Genomic DNA, 19,531 nt, shown 5'->3' with positions numbered 1-19,531 from the left:
CAGGAGAGAAAAAAAAAAGGGCAGCCCAACCCCCCTCACGGCCACCTCCCTGGGCCCAGCCCTGGTGTGGACATCTAGAGGAAAGTGCAGCTCAGGGCATGTGACATCCTCAACGAGATTGTCAAAGCCTCTTGCAATCTGCTGTTTTTACTCCTGCTCAGGGACCCCAGCTGCCAGGCCCCGTGAGGTCACAAAGGTTGGCCAGTCTGACGCACAGAAGCTGCAGGGTTTAGGTTAAACAATGCACAGAAACACAAACACAGGTAAGTTGTACTTTAATCACCAAAACTGATTTAGAGAGATCTTAAAGCTCCCAAGATAACTGAAAATGTTCCTCTGCTACTAAACTCCGAAATTGTTGTCTGTGCACAAAGCCATCTTCCCAGGACCTAGGGGAACTGAGGAGTAAAAGGTCCTATAAGACCTCCCTCCAGACCCAGTGATATTCAAGCTCTGGGGGCTGCCTTCCTTAGAAGAGGGCTCTGGGGACAGAGACGTGGCACTTCCTGCTGAGCCACACGTCAGACTTAATTATGGACCTTCCAGATGTTCCTTCATCCTAAGGTCCCTCAGCAGCTCCCTTCTCCTGAGGGGGGAGGGCTACCAGCCCACAGGCTTCATAGTAACTTCCCGGTACCTCCATCCAGTATTCTCTAGTACATAATACCATCTAATTGCTTGTAAATGCGTAGAAACAAGTTCTCAGTTTACTAAATTCAAGGCACTTGCCAAATCACAACGCTTAGAATCTTATGGCATCAGTGACATTCAGAGCCAGAGGTAGAAATGTTTTCTAGTAAACCAAGTGGCTGGGAAAAGCAGGAGAAGGTGGGATGGGCAGAAGCTCTCTCCCTCCCCATGTCTTTCTGCTCAAGCTGGGAAGCCACTACAGGTCAGCACATGCAGACCTCCTTTCACTGCACTTCGCTTAATTGCGTTCTGTACAAATTGAAGGTCTACAGCAACCCTGCGACAAGCAAGTCTGTCAGCGACACTTTTCCAAAAGCATTCGCTCACTTAGTGTCACGTTTTGGTAATTCTTACAATACTTCAAACACTTCAGTATTATTATTAAAAGTTCTGGTGGTCTGTGATGAGTGATCTTTGATATTACTATTGCAAAAAGATTATGACTCACTGAATGCTCAGATCATGATGAGCCTTTTTTGGCAATAAAGTATCTTCTATTAAGGTATGTACATTGTCTTTTTAAACATAATGCTGTTGTACTTAACAGACTACGGCACATTGGAAACGTAACTTTTATATGCACTGGGAAACCAAAAAATTCATGTGACTCGTTTTACTGCAGTGGTCTGGAACTGAACCAATAATATCTCCAAGGTCTGCCTGTATTCCTCACTCCCACCTTGAAGACCTCTCCCAGCTCAGCTGCAAGGCCAGACCTGTGCCTTGGCCCCGAGCATCCCCAAGGTGACGCCACCTTCCCACGCGCAGGGCTGGGGCCAAGTGGGCGGTGCTCAGTTCCTCTCCCAACAGTCCTGAGGTCACATGGAACAGGAGACCCAGCAGAACCAGAAAGCAGCTGTGTCCTTCCCCCTGTGGCATTTGGCATCTGTCTGGGGGAGAAGAGGCTGTTGCAGAGCCGAGGACCATGACAACGGAGGGTCATCCATGAAGGTCAACCAGAAGGTCAACCAGGAAATCCCTGCATCGACCTTCTAAAGGGTCATGACTGGATGGAGAGGGGTTAATTGGGACAGACTTATTAGACTTAGGAAGGCAACATGGCCTGTGGGAGGGCCTGGGGCCATCTGTATGGAGACAGCAAAGAGGTTCTGAGTCACTTCCTGGGTCTATGTTCCAGGATGACTGTTTTTGGAAGGAGGGTCATGAGAGTCTGAGGCAGAGATTCTGTGACTTTCTTACTCAGGTTAGTTCACATTTAGGATTTTCCTTAGATGAAATTACTTTTGATTATCAAACCATAGACGATCATTTAGGCTGCAAATAAAATATAGCTTAAAAAAAAAGAGGCTAATCCAGTATATTAATTTAGACAGGGCTGCCCATGATTAATTGGGCTATAAGGTGTTTTAAACACACAATGTTTAAATTTACGGCACATATTTCTCTTCTATGTGAAATGAAGGGGCTGAACTAGCTGACTTTAAACATTCCTTCCAATTCTAAGGTTCAATCTGATGGGGGTGGGGGGAGACAATGAAATTACAGTCAGTCCTCATTATCATGAGTCCATATTTGCAAATTTACCTACTCACTAAAATTTATTTATAACTTCAAATCAATACTTGTGGTGCTTTTGTGGTCATTTGCAGAGAGAGAGGCAAAATATGTGAACTGCCTAGTGCGTGTGTTCCCAGCTGAGGTCAAACAAGCTCATACTATAAACAAATGTCCTTCTTCTGGTCTACCAAGTGCCACGTTTTTCACATTTTTGTGCTTTCTGTTGGTGGTTTCACTGTTTAAAATGGTCCCAAGCACAGTGCTGCAGTGCTGGCTAGCGTCCTAAGCACAGGAAGGCACTGATGTGGCTTGTGAAAAAAATCCATGTGTTGGTTCAGGCATCATCCAGGCCTGAGTTACAGTGCCGCCGACCACGGTTCATTGTCGATGAGTCAACTATACACTTTAAAGTGTCTCTAGACAGAAACACATATAAAACAAGTTTCTGTATGGACCGGTTGACAAAAGTGTCGTGACCAGAGGCTCCCAGGAATAATGGTGCTGCATTCATGAAGTCAGCGTTTGTAGTGACGTCATAGAACACAACTACTGTGAACAATGAGAATCACGGTATCATTCAACTTCAACTGCTTGTCTTAGAAGTAGGGAGTGCTCACAATGTGGGGGAAACAGGCTTTTTCTTTTTTTTAGTTAATTATTTATTTATTTTTGGCTGCACTGGGTCTTTGTTGTTGTGCGTGGGCTTTCTCTAGTTGTGGCGAGCAGGGGCTACATTTTGTTGCGGTGCGTGGACTTATCATTGAGGTGGCTAATCTTGTTGCAGGGCGCAGGCTCTAGGCGTGTGGGCTTCAGTAGTTGTGGCATGCAGGCTCAGTAGTTGTGGCACACGGGCTTAGTTGCTCCACGGTATGTGGGATCTTCGTGGACCAGGGCTCGAACCTGTGTCCCTTACATTGGCAGGTGGATTCTTAACCACTGTGCCACGAGGGAAGCCTGGGGAAACAGGTTTGCATCAAAAAATAAGCTAAGGGGACTTCCCTGGTGGTCCAGTGATTAAGACTTCACCTTCCAGTGCAAGGGGTGCAGGTTTGATCCCTGGTCAGGGAGCTATGATGCCGTGCAGCCAAAAAACCAAAACATAAGACAGAAACAATATTGCAACAAACTCAGTAAAGACTTTTAAAAAATGGTCCACATCAAAAAGTCTTGGAAAAAAAAAAAAAAGCTAAGGAGGACAAGGGCTGCAGGAAAACAAACAGTTAACTAAAGGGATATGAGGAGACAGAACAAAGGTCGAGGGCCTGGGCATGGTTACCCCCAGTGCAGGACTGCAGAGCACCCCTTGAGTTTCCTCAAGGCACCCAGGCCCATGTAGGATGCCATGATGGAGGAAGCCAGGAGCAGCAGCCTCATACAGTAGCAGGCGGGCACGGATTGGATACCCTGGAGAGGGGCTGGGAGGGCAGGGAACCTGCACATTACAGAGCAAGAAAGAGGGGTTTCTAGCTGCCTAAAGAGCCGTGAGCCCCAGTTGTGTGCCACAGCCCCCCTGCAGAGCCCTGGAGTTGGGTCGGCATGGGTCCAGCCACACAGGTGCTCCAGGCCAGCCCAGCTGACCTGCTGCACGACAGACACCAGGGCCCAGCCCCTTGGGTGGTGGCGGCTGACTGAGACTGCAGGAGCCTGCAGGGAGCCAAGGTCAAGGGGCCTTCCCGTCTCAGAGCCAGTGTGCCCTGCCGCCGGGATGCAGAGGGATGGAGGGAACGTGTCCTGGGGGATGTGGTTCCATCCTGCCTGAGCTCCTGGGATGCGCTCCTGCCCAGAGGGACACATTTCCCTGTCTTCCCTCCTGAGTAGAAGGACCAGGCCACCCTAGTGTGACCTTCAGAGAACGGTGTTCATTGGCATTAAGTGCAGGCATCCTGGTGAGGACTGTGGCCACACCTGCCAGTTCTGCGTGAGATCGTGTGGGTTCTGAGCCAGGGGCCTGGGTGTCCCTGGTCACAACGAAGAGCACTGACACCCCTCTACCCTCGCCCGCCCCTCAGCCCTAACAGGGCTGTACTCCCCTGGGGTACATCCTGTTCAGGGAGGTGGTCCGCACGGCCATGACCCGAGGAGTCACAGGGCCACCCTCTCAGCAGGTCCTGCCCGGGACCCAGCCTGTGCTCAGACATGAGCATGGCACCCACTGTGCCCTGGGGGACCACTCAGGCCCTGCTGGTGTCCCTCAGCTGGCCTGCTCCGTCTGGCGCCACCCCCCACCCTTGAGTCAGGCTCAGGCCAAAAGGAGCAGAAAGGCCAGCAGCACAGCAGGAGAGAGGCTGTGATGGACAGGGGCTGGGGGCTGCCATCATAGACCCGTCGGGGGAAGCTGTGCTCATTCCCTTCTGAAGGAAGGCCATGCAGACACCCCTAGTCTGGATACTGTACATCTAGGGACCAGGGGTGGGGGATTTAGCCTGTCTCTGTCAGGATCCCCTGCCTGAGAGACAGTAAGAAGTCCGTGGGGTCGTGGAGAAGGTCAGGGAGCCACCAGGAGAGACGGGCCTGCAGGGGTGGGTGCGGCGAGGAACGAGAGGGGCCAGGCCCTCCACTCCAAGGCGCTGCCAGATCTCCCTGGGCCGTCTCTTTACAGCCTGTCACCCACCCCCACCCCGGAACAGCCCCCCGCCCCACGGAACAGGCTGTGGTGTCTGACCCACCTCTCAGGCATCCACGGTGAAAACACAGCGTATGCAGCTTTCAGTGAGTGCTGAGTGTAGGTGCAGCAGGAGGGGAAATCCCTTAAACTCCTTGGGCTCTTTCGCGATAGAGCATGGCTTGTTACGGGCCTTACAGATGACACCAGTGAAAATATGAGCTGAGCCCGAGTCTCTGTTGTGACATTCAAACACACATGGAAGACATTCTTGCCTGGTCTTGGGCACAGATGGTTTTAAATCTCCTTAGAACTTTTGTCAACTACAGGAAGGTAAATAGGATCATGACCAGTGCCATCTGCCTGGGCAAAATTATTTGAAAGTCTGTGGATGTCACATAGAGAAGGATAAAATGAACACTTTTATAGCCTTTCTAAAAAAGTGAAAAAGAAAATCAAGCTTAGTATAATTCCCGTGAATGAAAAAGAGGCCCCGCTTTTAAGTATCTTACTTGACTCGCAAGATTTTCTAGCTGGCACTTCCCTTGCGTCTTTAAAAACCCAGGCTACAGCGAAACAGTTTATGACATCCATGTCTCCTAACTTCGTGCTGGAAAGACAACCAGAGTCTTCTAAAGCAAAGAGAACTTATGTACTTGTCTTCAGCTTCAGCAGGTTTGGAAGATTACCATCGAGACAGCTTGTGGTTTAGTGTGGCTTGTCTTTTATTAAAGAACTCACCAACCACACAAAAGATACTTCAAAACTAAAAGCTTTGAATATTTAGGTTTATCTATAGAGCAGGCCATCTATTTCTAGATGTTCAAGAATTAACTGTGCACTAACCACATGCTGTTTACTTTTCTGGTATTTCATTAAACCAGACTGCGTGTGATGTCATTTTATAACAACTCTGCTTGTAAATACATAGGTGAATGTGATGGATGACAATTATCAGGCCCTCACTGTGAGCCGGGCATTGTCCTAAGCGATCCGGGCATTGTCCTAAGCGATCCGTGTGTAGTCACTCATTCAAAACCCCCAACCAGGGTGTGAGGTTTGGGAGCTGTTTTAAATCCCCACGTCACAGATGAAGAAACTGAGGCTCAAAGGAGTTAAGAAGGATGTCGGTGCTCTTCATTCCTGCCCTGCACGTGACCACGGACACCCAGGCCCCCTGGCTCAGACGTCACCACAGAACTGGCAGGTGTGGCCACAGTCCTTGCCGGGATGCCTGCACTTAACAGCAAGGAACACTGTTCTCTGAAGGTCACAGTAGGGTTGCCTGGTCCTTATACTCAGGAGGGAAGACAGGGAAACGTGTCCCATGGGTAGATGGGTCCGCACAGGGCAGCCAAAGAGGCCCCCTCCCCCCTTCTTCCCTCCCTCTCTCTGTGATCTTTTCCATGGGAAGCACTGAAGCCAGGTCTGGGACATTCACGGCATCCTAAGATTCCACCACGAGAAGGAAAAACCAGAAAGAGGCCAAGACAGTGGACAGCCATCTCTGGGGACCCCCGGACGAAGAAACATCTGCAGAGAGGGAGCAGGGAGAAGCAGGCGTGTGGGAAGACTTCCTTTTCATCTTTAAGCTAAATGGTCCCAGCAGCTTAGGCAAAGCTACACAAGAACCCTGATGAAGGAAACCAGCCATAAGCACTGGGGGTGCTCAGCAGCCCTGGCTCAAGCGACACTGGCAGGCAGGCTGCAGCTCTGCCGGGAGACGAGGCCATCAGGGCTAAACATGTATCTGCCTTCCACGCGCGAGCTCTTGGCTGTCTGTCTCTGTCTCGGCCCTTATGTCCTTGGGAACAACTGAATGTGCAGTTGAGGTTTGGGACAGCAGATTGGCTGAATATTCCAGAGAGTCTGAAACTGCTAAACGTAAAGATGATTTTCCCTTAGAAACAGCAGTGCGATTCTTCCCGTCTGCTGGAATTTGCGGGGACCTTTCCTCAAAGGACAGGAACAATGTCACACTGTGTGGTATGGCTGCGCCCCTCAACTCATGCTGTCTAGACTCCGTGTACCGGCACTTAAAAAACAAAATAAAATAAAAATAAAAACAACCCTTCGCCACCTAGGCACCACTCTCCCATCTTAAAACTATTTCTGGCAGGAGAAGAATGCTTCATTCAGGAGCTGCCCCAACGGGGAGGCCAGTGGAAAGGAAGGGCTGCAGCTTGGATGCAGCCGGGCAGAGGGCAGCCACACGGGTGGGACCCAGCCCCCAAGTCCAGCACCACCGAACCTGGAGCTTGAGCGTCTATGTGCCAGGGGTCTTCCAAATAACCAAGCTAAAGAATGCAAAAGGCCTCTTAATCTCAGAAAACCTTCCACATTCTCCTGAGTTTGATAGTCTAAGGCTCCCCAGAGAAAACGATGCTTTCAAATGTCAAGGCTGAGACTCATCTGCTGGCCTACCAGCTCCTCAGGCCTTGGAGGGATAACCCGGCAGTCAGTTTTCACAATTAGCAGCAGGAGGGAAATGCAATTTTTCAGAAGATCCTTCTGTGGTTATTCATCCAACAAATACTTTCTGAATTCCTACTGTATGCAAGGCATCAGCAAGAAACACTTTTCTCAACATTTTACAGCACAAGGGCATATTATAAGAGGTAGATGCCTTTAAGGAAGGGGAGATCTCAAAGACAATGATCTATATTTGTTGATAAAGCAAGAATCCCTTTTTTTTTTTGCGGTACGCGGGCCTCTCACGGTTGTGGTCTCTCCCTTTGCGGAGCACAGGCTCCAGACACGCAGGCTCAGCAGCCATGGCTCACGGGCCCAGCCGCTCTGTGGCATGTGGGATCTTCCCAGACCGGGGCACAAACCCGTGTCCCCTGAATCGGCAGGCATACTCCCAACCACTGCGCCACCAGGGAAGCCCGCAAGAATCCCTTTTAATCACCCCATCATTTCTTTTTTTTATTCAAACACACATTTTCCAAAGGTAATAAACAGTTATAGATAGAAAGAAATGCATTCCATTCTTCATCAGATTTTAAAGCCTAGAGAAACACCATTCTGAAAAGGATAAAATGGACAGTGGCAACAGCAGAATTCAGGAGAATAATCTGATCTCCTCTCCTAATGGAATAGGGTTCTTGCTATTTTATTTACTTTACAGCTGATTTTTTTGGCCATGCGACGCAGCATGAGGGATGTTAATTCCCCAACCAGGGATTGAACTTGTGCCCCCTGCAGTGGAAGCGTGGAGTCCTAACCACTGGACTGCCAGGCAATTCTGTACAGATTTTTTTTTAAACTACCATATGACCCAGCAATCCCACTACTGGGCATATACCCTGAGAAAACCATAATTCAAAAAGAGTCATGTACCACAATGTTCACTGTAGCACTATTTACAGTAGCCAGGACATGGAAGCAGCCTAAGTGTCCATTGACAGATGAATGGATAAAGAAGATGTGGCATATATATATATATATATATACAATGGAATATTACTCAGCCATAAAAAAAAAGAAATCAAATTATCTCTAGTGAGGTGGATGGACCTAGAGTCTATCATACAGAATGAAGTAAGTCAGAAAGAGAAAAACAAATACTATATACTAACATATATGGATCCCCCCGACAAAAAAAGGTTCTGATGAACCTAGGGGGCAGGACAGGAATAAAGACACAAACATAGAGAATGGACTTGAGGACACAGGGAGAGGGAAGGGTAAGCTGGGACAAAGTGAGAGAGTGGCATGGACATATATACACTACCAAATGTAAAACTGATAGCTAGTGGGAAGCAGCCGCATAGCACAGGGAGATCAGCTCGGTGCTTTGTGACCACCTAGAGGGGTGGGATAGGGAGGGAGGGAGGTAGACGCAAGAGGGAGGGGATAGGGGATATATATATACATAGAGCTGATTCACTTTGTTATACAGCAGAAACTAACACAACACTGTAAAGCAATTATACTCCAATAAAGATGTTAAAAAAAAAAATCCCAGTGTTTACACCTTAAGCTTACCTGAGTCCAGATAAAAACGACACTGTGCTGCTGTGCGCTCTGGATACTAAACCCTCTCCTGCCACAGAGAAGAAGCCAGGGCTGCCACCCTGGTCCAGGACCAATGGGGTCTCACTGCAGACTCTCGGGGCCGTTGGAGCTGCCAGAGCTAGGGCTCCAGCCTCAGGAGGCCACTCGGCGCTGCTGCCCATCGCCCCCAGCCAGCAGGGCAGCTCCCAGGTCTGGGTGGCTCTGCTAAATATTACGGCTAAGAAGTTCCAATCCTAGGCTGGGGTTCAGGCTGAGGGATGGACGCCTCAGAATGGAGCAACTTACAAAAGGGGAAACTACAATGACAGCAAAAGGCCTCAAAACAGTACTGGATTAAGAATCGATTCCTTTCTCTGCTTCACAATCCACAAGAAAAAATGCAGACATGTTTACAGACGCACTGCATGTACCCACATACGCATGTCCTCACCAACGTGCACAGGAACGCGTGTGTGAACACCTATCTCCCCCATCCCCGAAATACCTTCCAGCAGAGTCCAAAGGACACACCGGAAGAGCCGAGCTCACCTGGGCCTCTTGTCTGTGACAGCGACACAGCTGTGCTGCAGGGGCACCGCAGTCCACTTCTTGGCCTCCATGACAAGGGCGTCCGCGTCTACCAAGCCAAATCCATAGAGGTGGCTAACTGAAAAGACAGGGCCTTCAGACCCAGCTCCCCACTGCCACCACCGTCCGGGGACAGGCCACCTGTGTCCCTCCAGGGCTGCAGGGCCCCTGCCAGCAGCACCTGAGAGCCCCGGGCCACAGCACCCGTCCTTCTGAGGACACTCCCAGCTGCTTTACTCTCTCAACTCTTTCAGGTCAGGAGTGAGGGCCAGAAAATATGTCCCATTTTGGTGCAAAATAAAGGAAGTGTTGAGGGGGCCTAGTACTTTCTTCATGTAAGATGAGGGCGAGTTTCTTTATATTAAAGGGACTTCCTGGCATCTGCGCTCCCCAAATTTTGAACCAGACAAGAAAAGCAAAACATGAGACACCTTAGTTCATGCAACCACGACCTGCAATAAGCACAATAAAACAAGGCTCTGCTCATCTCTTTTGCCATTTGCTCTCCCTGAACTTCTAGGGCATTCAGGGAGAGCAGCATCACCCAGCACACAGGCTGGCCCAAGCTGGTGTTTAATTTGGCCAACGCAGAAGAGTTTCAGAGTTGAATTTAAGAGGCAAGGTCAAGAACTAGATACAATCTCTTTTCCTATTTAATTAGGCCAAAATTGAAATGTAGGTCAGCTCTTGTTACAGCACACCACTACCACAAACATTCCTGCAAGACAAAGATGCATCAGGCCTAATCAATGGCCTCCTTATTAAAAGGAATGTCCCTCGGAACTTAGGGTAACAATGCTTGACCTATATTTTTCAAAGAGTAATATCAGGCTTGGTGTCGAAATAGTTGGACCTGAGCTAAAGAAAAGGAAAAAAAAGTCCTCCCTAACATACCATGGCTGAATGTAAATCTTTTTCAAGTATCTCTGGTAAGAAGCAAGACAAACAAAGCCAATGGCACAGTCCTATAATAACCTGCTCAAGAGGCTCCAAATACCTGGGTTACAAGCCCGGACCATGGGTTGATTTCATGGTACCTGGGTCTGTCCCGGGCTATGATGGGGATAGAACCCTTTTAAAATACAAGGGCTTGCTGACAGAAGTTTTATAGTTAGAAAGTAACTTATATAACTATCTCAATGTCCTCCTTGTACAGGTGAGGAAACTGAGGGATAGTTTCAAAATCGTAGAGCTACCCAAGGCTAAGAATGCAAGTTGTCCTTAGGTGGCACATAAGAAAACATCATTTATCTTAATAATTACGGATTTGTTTTAATGTGCATTAGAAAAAACATAACTACACATCAAACCTATGATTGACTAGATGTAATAGAGCTTCCTTTTAAAATATATTTCTTCGTGTAAAAAAAAAAAAAAATTAGGCAAGCTCATTTAAAGAGAACCATGAAGTCAATACTGGTACAGGTGGCTCCTGACGTGGCAGAAGTCGTGAGGCTTAGCGAGCCCAGAACTTGAGTGACCTTATTAAACTACTGGATTTGTACTCTTCATTCTTGTGACACATAATTAATGTTATTTGGGGGTTCTTTTTGAGAAATTCATGTCCCCGCCCATACAGGCTCCAGGAGGTCAGGACCCACCCATTCCCGGAGTCTTGGTCGCACCTTTATGACCAGCACCGTTCACCTTCCAGTCATTTGCTTTGAGGTGGGCCGGCCTGGACGTCTTCACCAGCAGGTGCTGGACATCCCTCCAGGTCAGCTGGCTGCTGCAATGACACAAGAACAGACGGCTGTACTCATGTGGGTTTGTGAGGCGGCTGCAAGGCCTATCAATGGTGGGGCATTGGGAGCCGGCCTCGTGCCTGGACTTGAGGAAGGCTCCGCAGGCTCCCCTCCTTGTCAAGGGTCAATGTCACAACCTCTTTGTAAAGAACGGTTTCTAGTCATCAAACCCTGAGATAAGATAGTACAATGGGTGACCAAAAACCCACAGTGTTAAAGCCCAGCCTTGCTACCACGATCCACCTGAGTCTGTATGAGGCTCTATGGCAAACTCTGGCCCCGGGGAGGGGACAGCCTTACGTATCAGCACGTGTTGGGAAAATCTGGACTAGTCTTTACCACGTGAGTGAGCGTTCCGTGGGCAGGGGCACACCCAGCCATCACCTGCTCAGACCCCATGCCCAGGACCACTGCCCAAACACTACATTTTGAGATTTTAGTAATTCTACATTAACAATATATTCATTTTGGTGCAGAGTAGAAACATTTCATTAAAAGAACAGTTGCCCACGATTAAAAATGCAGAGATGAGATATCTTGGACACTAAGATACATTTGCTTTGCTTGCCTTTTCAACACTCCTCAAAACAGGATCCACCTGACAACGCTGCTCTCAGAACGCTGCTCTGTCCACAGCGCTAGGACCGCGTCACAGACAAGAATGGGAGCTCCCTGGGGACTTCCCTGGTGGTGCAGTGGTTAGGACTCTGTGATTCCACTGCAGGGGCATGGGTTCGATCCTTGGTTGGGGAACTAAGATCCTGCAAGCCACGCAGCATGGCCAAAAAAAAAAAAAAAAAAAAAAAAAGAGCAGGAGCTCCCTGGACGTGGCCTTCGCCACCTCTTCTTAAATAGCACCTGCCCTGGCCAGTCCTCACAGGCATCTTTCCAACTGCCCACTCTTTGTGGGCAAACATACATAACATAAAATGTACCATCTCAACCGTTTTTAAGCATACAGTTCAGTGCCATTAAATACATTCACCTTGCTATGCAGCCATCACCACTGTGCGTCTCCAGAATGTGATCACCTTAACCCACTGAACCTCTGCCCCCATCAAACACTCACTCCCCATCCCTCCCCCAGGTCCCTGGCCAGGCCATCCTACTTTCTGTCTCTATGGATTTGATGACTCCAGGTGCCTCACACAAGTGGAGCCCCAAGGTATCTGTCCTTCTGTGACTGGCTTAGTTCACTCAGCATAACCCCCTCCAGGTTCGTCCACGTTGCTGCAGGAGTCAGAACCTCCTTCCTTCTCAAGGCCGAATGACATTCCATAGACCACATTCTTCTATCGATGGACATCTGGGTTGCTTCCACCTTCTGCTATTGTGAGTAATGCTGCTGTGAACATGGCTGTATAAACATCTCTTCGAGCCTCTGCTCTCAGTCCTTTTGGGTACACACTCACAGGTGGAATTGTTAAATTATATGGTAATTCTTTGTTTCATTTTTTGAGGAGCCATCATACTGTTTTTCAGAGCAGCTGCACTATTTTACTTTCCCAACAAATGGCCCCTCTTTGCCTGCTTTAGTACTAGAGGCTCACCTGTGGCTTGAGTCCTAGGGGGCCTGTGTACTCCTCCTCCCTGGGGTCTCCCGCTCTCTGGGCTCTAGCCCTGGCTTCCCCTGATTTCTCTACCACGTTCTTGACACCGTGCTGGTCCCTGGCCAGTCAGTGGCCTCCTGGCTGCCTATCCTAACTGTTCCCATCAGTACAGTTTCCAGACCTTTACTTGGCACAAGCTGACCTGCTATCCTCCCCTTATCCACTGCCCTCCTGAGGACCACAGCCAGCCTCACTGTTAGAGGAGGATCTGAGGCCCCGAGTGGCCCACGGCCTTGCCCTCTGGTGGAGAGGCGTGGCACGCACAGGCTTTGGATTCCAGACGGCAGATGTGCCTGCCGCCCTTTCCCCTGCTTGGCCAGGCTAGTCACCCCTCACATCCGCAGGGTCCACCCAGGATGGAGAAAGCCAGCCCCCTGGGAGCTCAGCACAGATGCCAGGAAGCCTGGGCTTCAGAGCTGACACAGAAACGGTCTAGAAAGGGAGGATGTGAGAAACCATCTTACTAGGAGAAACCCCATTTCATTTTTGATGATAGTAATGAAATCACATATATAGTTGTATGAAAACACGTCTAAGAAATGGTGTTTAAAATGTTCTTTAAATGAAGAAGGGATTGCTGGGCCTTGGGAGTGGTTCTCACACATAAGGCTCTTCCTGTATCCTTGTCACACGCTGCCTGCAGGCCTCCTGCACCCCCAAGAGCTTCTCCCCCTAGGTGACCTGGCTTTGCCCGGCCTCCTTCCACAGCAAAATTGCTGCACACGTGAGCTGTCCAGATACTACCCCAGCCTCCAAAGCCCCTCAGCTGAGGGCAGCAATGCCCCTGGTTACACCAAGTTCCTTCCTGGACCAACCCTATGCGTTTAAATGCTCTAAGTAGATGCTGTTTCCAATGACGTGTGCTTGACCTACCACCTGTAAAATTCTGAGGATGAGCTAAAATGATGAGGCAGTGATGAGGGAATTCATGAGTCCACAGGCCAAGTTTAATGGGACAATCTGGCACAAAGCAGGGTTTGTTTTCTGTTTAGTTTTAACTAACAAAACTCCTTGCATGTTTCCAATAAGGAAGGAAAGAAAATATAAAACAACGAATCACCAAGTATGTGAAAGCAACTTTCCACACAAGCAACTATTTAGCATTTTTAAAATGAGCCTCAGGACACAGAAGCTATCATTTTGGCCTGAAAATCAAACATATTTAGCTCTTTCTTTGTGAAATGGGTAGCATTTGAGTTTTACGCTCTTTCGTCTGATGCAAATCAACAAGCAAACATACATAATTAGAAGGATTGCAGCAACCCAAATATAACTTCTGAATCATTTAAAATCTCATCTGCAGCAAATGACTCCTTCAGAGGGCTGGGTTGTTCTGAGCTAGTTTTGATATGTAAACTAAAATCTGTTTTTGACCCCATGACTGTATGTGTAGTAGACTCTCTTTTTCGGAACCGTCCACCCAATGACAACTTTAGGGTTTTTATTCAGCTTAAAGCAGATAAATCATCATCATTGTATTGTCAACTTATGAACTAAAGTTGACAAAGGGCAGCTGTATCAGCCTAAAGTGTGGTCTGGGGGTGCGGTGCAGGCTTGGGGCACCCCCCGGCTCCCTGTGCTCCTACGAAGGGCAGGAGACTGTGAGCTTGAAAACGGGAGAAAAGGGAAGAAGCCACTCATGCCCGTTAAGGAGAAATCCTGACGTGAACCTGGAGGACCCTATGCTGAGTGAAGTGAGCCAGACACAGAAGGACAAACACTGTGGGATCCCACAAATTTGAAGTCCGAGAGGAGTCAGGTTCATAAAGACAGAAACTAGAACGGTGGTAGGCAGGAGTTGGGTGAGGGGGAAATGGGGAGTGTTATGGGCTGAATTGCATCCCTTCCCCAAAATCACACGTTGAGGCCCCGACCCCCAGGACCTCAGACGTGATTGCACTTGGAGATGGAGTCTGTAAAGAGGTGATTAAGGTGAAATGGGGTCATTAGGGTGGGCCCTGATCCAACATGACTGGTGTCCTTATAGAAGGATCTAAACACACACACACACAGAGGCCATGTGAGGACACGGGGGGAAGGCGACCACTGACACACCAAGGAGAGAGGCCTCAGAGGAAAACAGCCTTGCCGACACCGCGATCTTAGACCTCTAGCCTCCAGAACTGTGAGATCGTACGTTTCTGTTGTTTAAGCCCCGTCTGTGGTGTTTCATTGTGGCAGCCCCAGCAGACCACACAGGAAGCTATCTGATGGGTACAGGGCTTCAGTCTGGGCAGATGAAAACGTTCTGCAGATGGCTGGCGGCGACGGTCACTCAACAGTGAATGTGCTTAATGAGCATCACCCTTAAAATGGTGTGTAAAACGTAAATTTTACGTTATGTGTATTTTACCACAATAAAAACTTTTTTTTAAAAAGGAAAAGGAGGGAAGGTAGGTGGGAACTTACTTTGCTTCCAGTGCCAAGGCGATGATGCCGGCCACCATGGGGGCCGAAACTGAGGTCCCAGTGTGGCCATCGGTGCAGCGCTGACGCAGATCCGTGGTCACCTGGACGGGGGCAGCAAGCAGCCGGGTCAGAGGCTGCTCAGGACACTGCCCCTGGGCAGGCGTGACCTTGGCCCCAGGGACGGAAGAGGTGCTATGCAGACACATCTTGGCAACGGAGGTTTCCGCATGTCTGGCACCCCCTGCAGCAACAGGGTGATGGCAGGGTGGGAACAGGGGGTCAAAGCCACAGCCCCCCACCACTGCAGATGCAGCCCGAGACTCAACAGAGAGACAGAATGAAACAGAGGGGCCTCTGCGGCAAGACCCCCTGCCAGGGCCCTCGTCAACAACCCCCAAGTCACTCCAGACTTCAGAGCAGGGAAACACGTGCAGGTGCCATCTGGCCCAGTGAGCATCTCTGCCGTGAGCCAGAGGTCGGCCATCGGTCAGAGAAGGTCACAGAGCACTCTCTCCACCAGGACGTCCTCCCAGGTAGCTGACAGTGTCCCAGAGCACACAGTTCTGTCTGCAGCAGGAGCTACACCTGTGTCCCTTGGTGACGGGGGTGGGCACTGATTCTGGGCCTCACCACAGTCCAGCCTGACTGCACCTTCCCTTTGAACTTAAACGGAGAAGCACGCGTGGGTACAGCTGGGAGACGCCTGTTGTGCTGGATGGGACACTGGCCCTAGTGTGACTCCCGTGCATTTTGCAGGTGGAACTAAGGCTGCTAACCAGCTGAACTGAAATTGGGGATTTATCCTGGATTATCTAGCAGGCCTGATGTAATTACAGGGCCCTTAAAAGTCTGTCAGAGAGATGAGGCTTAAGAGGGACCTGACCCTCCCTGCTGGCTTTGAAGAGGGCGCTGGGGGGGACAAAAGTCAGGAACATGGGTGGCCCGCAGAAGCTGGGAACAGCCCTCGGCAGCCAGCCCACACGGAAACAGGAGCTCAGTCCTATAACCACCAGGAACTAAGTTCTGTGAACACCCTGGATGAACAATGAATGGATTCTCCCTCCAGCCTCTAGAAAGGAACGCAGACCGGCCAACACCTGGACATCAGCCTCGTGAGACCCAGTGGAGGCTGCAGCACTTCTGGCCCACAGAGCTGTGAGATGACACAGCTGTGCTGTTTCCAGCTGCGAAGTTTGGGACAATTTGTTATGACAGCAATAGGAGACTAATATACCCACCAACTGCAAGGCTCCAGCAACCCATCTGCAAAACCCTTGAGAACAAATTTCCCCCGTGGTAACAGTCCAGATCCTCTTCCAAACACAGCGTTTCCCTTCCTCATGATTCAGCTGAGCCAACCACCACCAGTGAGAGGGATCCAGCCCGTGTCACACACACAGAGGAAGATTCGACAGGGATGCTGGTGGAGACCAGCCTCCTCCCCTCTCCTAGTTCAGCAGGACCTTGACACTGGAGAGGGTAAGGGAGCAGGGATGAGGATGCAACCTCTCTGACCCCAGGATCTTCATGCAAAGGGGCTGAATGCCAAGTCCTTCACGGGGCTTCTGTGAAAGCACGGCTGGCACGTGGCACATACTTGTACTCAGTCAAAGGTGGACAGTGAGGGAAACTGAGATTGTGTGGGCAGGAGACCAAGCTCCCAAGAGCAGGTAAGGCCCGTGGCTGGCTCTCAAGCCTCAGAGAAAGGGGCATGAGTAGAGGGGCCTCCCCACGGGGAGGGGATGGCTGAACCAAGGTGGGCAGCCCCTTCCTGAAACTCTACATCCTGCTTGGTACTTGGCCGTGTTCAGTGAGTGAATGAATGAGGGAGAGATGTGCTTTAGGTGCAACTTATTTGATCACAAGCCCTTATTTGATCACAAGCCCTGTCTCAGCACCGGACAATCTCTCGCAGGTCGGCACTCGCTGGATGGTAGCAACAGAAGAGGACGAGGGGCTCGAGCTCCTATTTCCATGGACACCTGCCTGAAAGTGCAGACGTGAGCTGATAACCATCCAGGGCAGGGGCTCACCCCCTGGCAGGGTCTCTAAGGGACTAAGGGACTCAGAGCAAACACCTGGCCTTGTTGAGTTGGGGGAAAAAACCAAAACCAAAACCAAAAACAACCTGCCACCCATACTACCAGGGACGAGCACCAGGACAGCAGCTGCAATGGAGTGTGATTTTCTCTTTCACCCTCTGCCCAACAACACCCTTCTTACCATACATTAGGGCTCAGAGAATTTTTTTTTTTTTTTTTTTTTTGTGGTACGCGGGCCTCTCACTGTTGTGGCCTCTCCCACCGCGGAGCACAGGCTCTGGACGCGCAGGCTCAGCGGCCATGGCTCATGGGCTTAGCCGCTCCGCGGGATGCGGGATCTTCCCAGACCGGGGCACGAACCCGTGTCCCCTGCATCAGCAGGTGGGCTCTCAACCACTGCGCCACCAGGGAAGCCCGAAATTTTTTTTAAAAAAGAAAAAGAAATTAAGGCATTTTGTAGCTAAGGCGTGTGCCCACGCATGCACATGTACACACATGCAGATGCCATGTGATTAATTAAGCAAATAAAGCTGCAAGCCCTGCTCCCAGGGATGGGGAAAGGCATCTACCCAACACAGAGCCCCCAGCACACAGCACCTCCCTGCCCCCTCCAGCCAAGGCCTCTGTCAGGTTCTGCTTAATGAGACTCTAGCAAGTCCGTGTTCAAACGAGGTAGATTCTTAAATGAACAGGACACCATTCAGAATCTCAGCCCCATCCCAGGGGTGCACGGTCCAGTAGAAAAGGAAAATAAATTAATACCTTCGTGAACCAGCCTGGGCCGCTGCCAGGTTGGCAGTGGGAGGATGGCGGCTGACCTTCCCGCTGGTGCAGAGCAAATCAGGGGACGGGAAGCCTGCACGCTCCCACAGAAAAGTGTAAAAATATGCCTGCAAGTAATGTCTAAAGATGTGGCCAGGCAACAGGAGAAATGAAAAGAGGCCAGTGAGCTTTCAGGTTAAACCAGTTGGCCAGCTCCACGGTCTCCTTTTTTTAAAGGCCTAAAAACCATCTTAATGACTGTGCATTTGAATTCTGCATTGATTTCAACTTGAAACCCTCCCCTCTTACATTTTTTTAAAGTAGGAAGGCAGGTAGGGAAGGAACAAGCACAAACTTCACCCATCACTAAGTAAGAAAGTAACTAAAAGTTACTTTCTAAAAGATAAACCACACTTATGTTCATTGAAGTGAGCGTAAACGACAGAAACCACTCTCAACCTGAAGTGTCTGGAAAAGTCCTTTTGTGAGGAAGGGAACACCTAGGACACTCCGATTTCTAAACTGTTTCAGTATAGAAGCAAGACTTTCTCTCACTCTGTTTTGCATGTTGAAACTGAACTGGCCAGTTGGATCCCAAGCGATGTGACCACAGAACGTAGAAAGCTAAAAAAAGACACTGTGCTGAGAATACACCCCGTTCTTAAAGGGTATTTTCAGATCCCTAGAGACAGAGAGGGTTTTAATTGGTATTCTGTGCCAAAATTAGAAAGGCAGGGTCTGAGGAAGGTTGCCAAGGGCCTGGGGTTTACCTTGGGGCACAACTAGTTCCCTGACGGCAAGGCTAGGCCCGGGGCCAGGTACACACTGCCCTGACTGGCCCGTCCTCCTGGGAATGGGCCGAGGAGCTCATCCCCCAGGGTTCCGCCAAGGACTCACGATTTTGCGCTCGTAGAAGGCCCCGCTGCTGTAGGTGGTGGCCAGGGTGGACGCACACTCCTCTAGGTACCAGGGCTTGTAGCCATTCTCGGTGGTGCTGCTCACGGAGATGGTGTAGATGCTGTTTGTGTAGCCGTCGCAGGAGCAGTGGTCCCCCTCTCGGCCGCCGTTCCCCGACGCCCAGACGAAAATGGAGCCCAGGCCCTGCCGGCCCTGGAGGGGAGAGGACAGACATCAGCCCACACGGACCCCCAGCTGGTCTCACCCCTGTCCAGCGCCCCCCTCCGCCCCTGAAGAGGGAGGGAGCCGAGGAGGATGCACTCAGACCAGACAGAGGCCGCCCAGTGTGTGGTTTGTGGGCTGGTGGGCTCCGTCATTCCAATTTTCATAGAGCGTTGGCGGCAACAGCCATGACACAGTAGAATCACAACGTCATACTGAGAAGCTGGCCAAGAAAGTCCTCCCTGTTCTTCACAGGAAAATCAAGGCCCTCACACAAGCTGTTCTGTCCCAGGAGCAACACCAGTAATTTCCACTGCAATGACCCACGATCAAAAAGACCAAGCAGCGCCCCCAAGTACACTGAGATGAAAGCTGACAGCTAAATTTATGACGTTAACTTTTCTGGGGGAGGAAGAGGGCAAAAGTTCCTGAAAACCCAGCTGCAGA

The 19,531-nt window shown here is 50.0% G+C and overlaps 1 protein-coding gene across 3 annotated transcripts in view; it reads right to left on the bottom strand.

The window, feature by feature from the left end:
- The window catches only part of PCSK6 (proprotein convertase subtilisin/kexin type 6), a 196,041-nt gene that overhangs the window by 62,012 nt on the left and 114,498 nt on the right, over positions 1 to 19,531 (bottom strand). For all 3 annotated transcript variants that reach the window (XM_067030118.1, XM_067030119.1, XM_067030120.1), the window contains exons 8-11: positions 18,863 to 19,075; positions 15,162 to 15,262; positions 11,023 to 11,126; positions 9,359 to 9,476 (exon numbers count right to left, since the gene is read on the bottom strand). In XM_067030118.1, coding sequence (XP_066886219.1) covers positions 9,359 to 9,476; positions 11,023 to 11,126; positions 15,162 to 15,262; positions 18,863 to 19,075 — 536 coding nt within the window. The remainder of the gene's footprint in view (positions 1 to 9,358; positions 9,477 to 11,022; positions 11,127 to 15,161; positions 15,263 to 18,862; positions 19,076 to 19,531) is intronic.

This window comes from Kogia breviceps, chromosome 3 (genome assembly GCF_026419965.1).
Source record: "Kogia breviceps isolate mKogBre1 chromosome 3, mKogBre1 haplotype 1, whole genome shotgun sequence".
In the NCBI taxonomy this organism is placed as follows: Eukaryota; Metazoa; Chordata; class Mammalia; order Artiodactyla; family Physeteridae; genus Kogia; species Kogia breviceps.
This window is presented reverse-complemented; position numbering and strand designations above follow the sequence as displayed.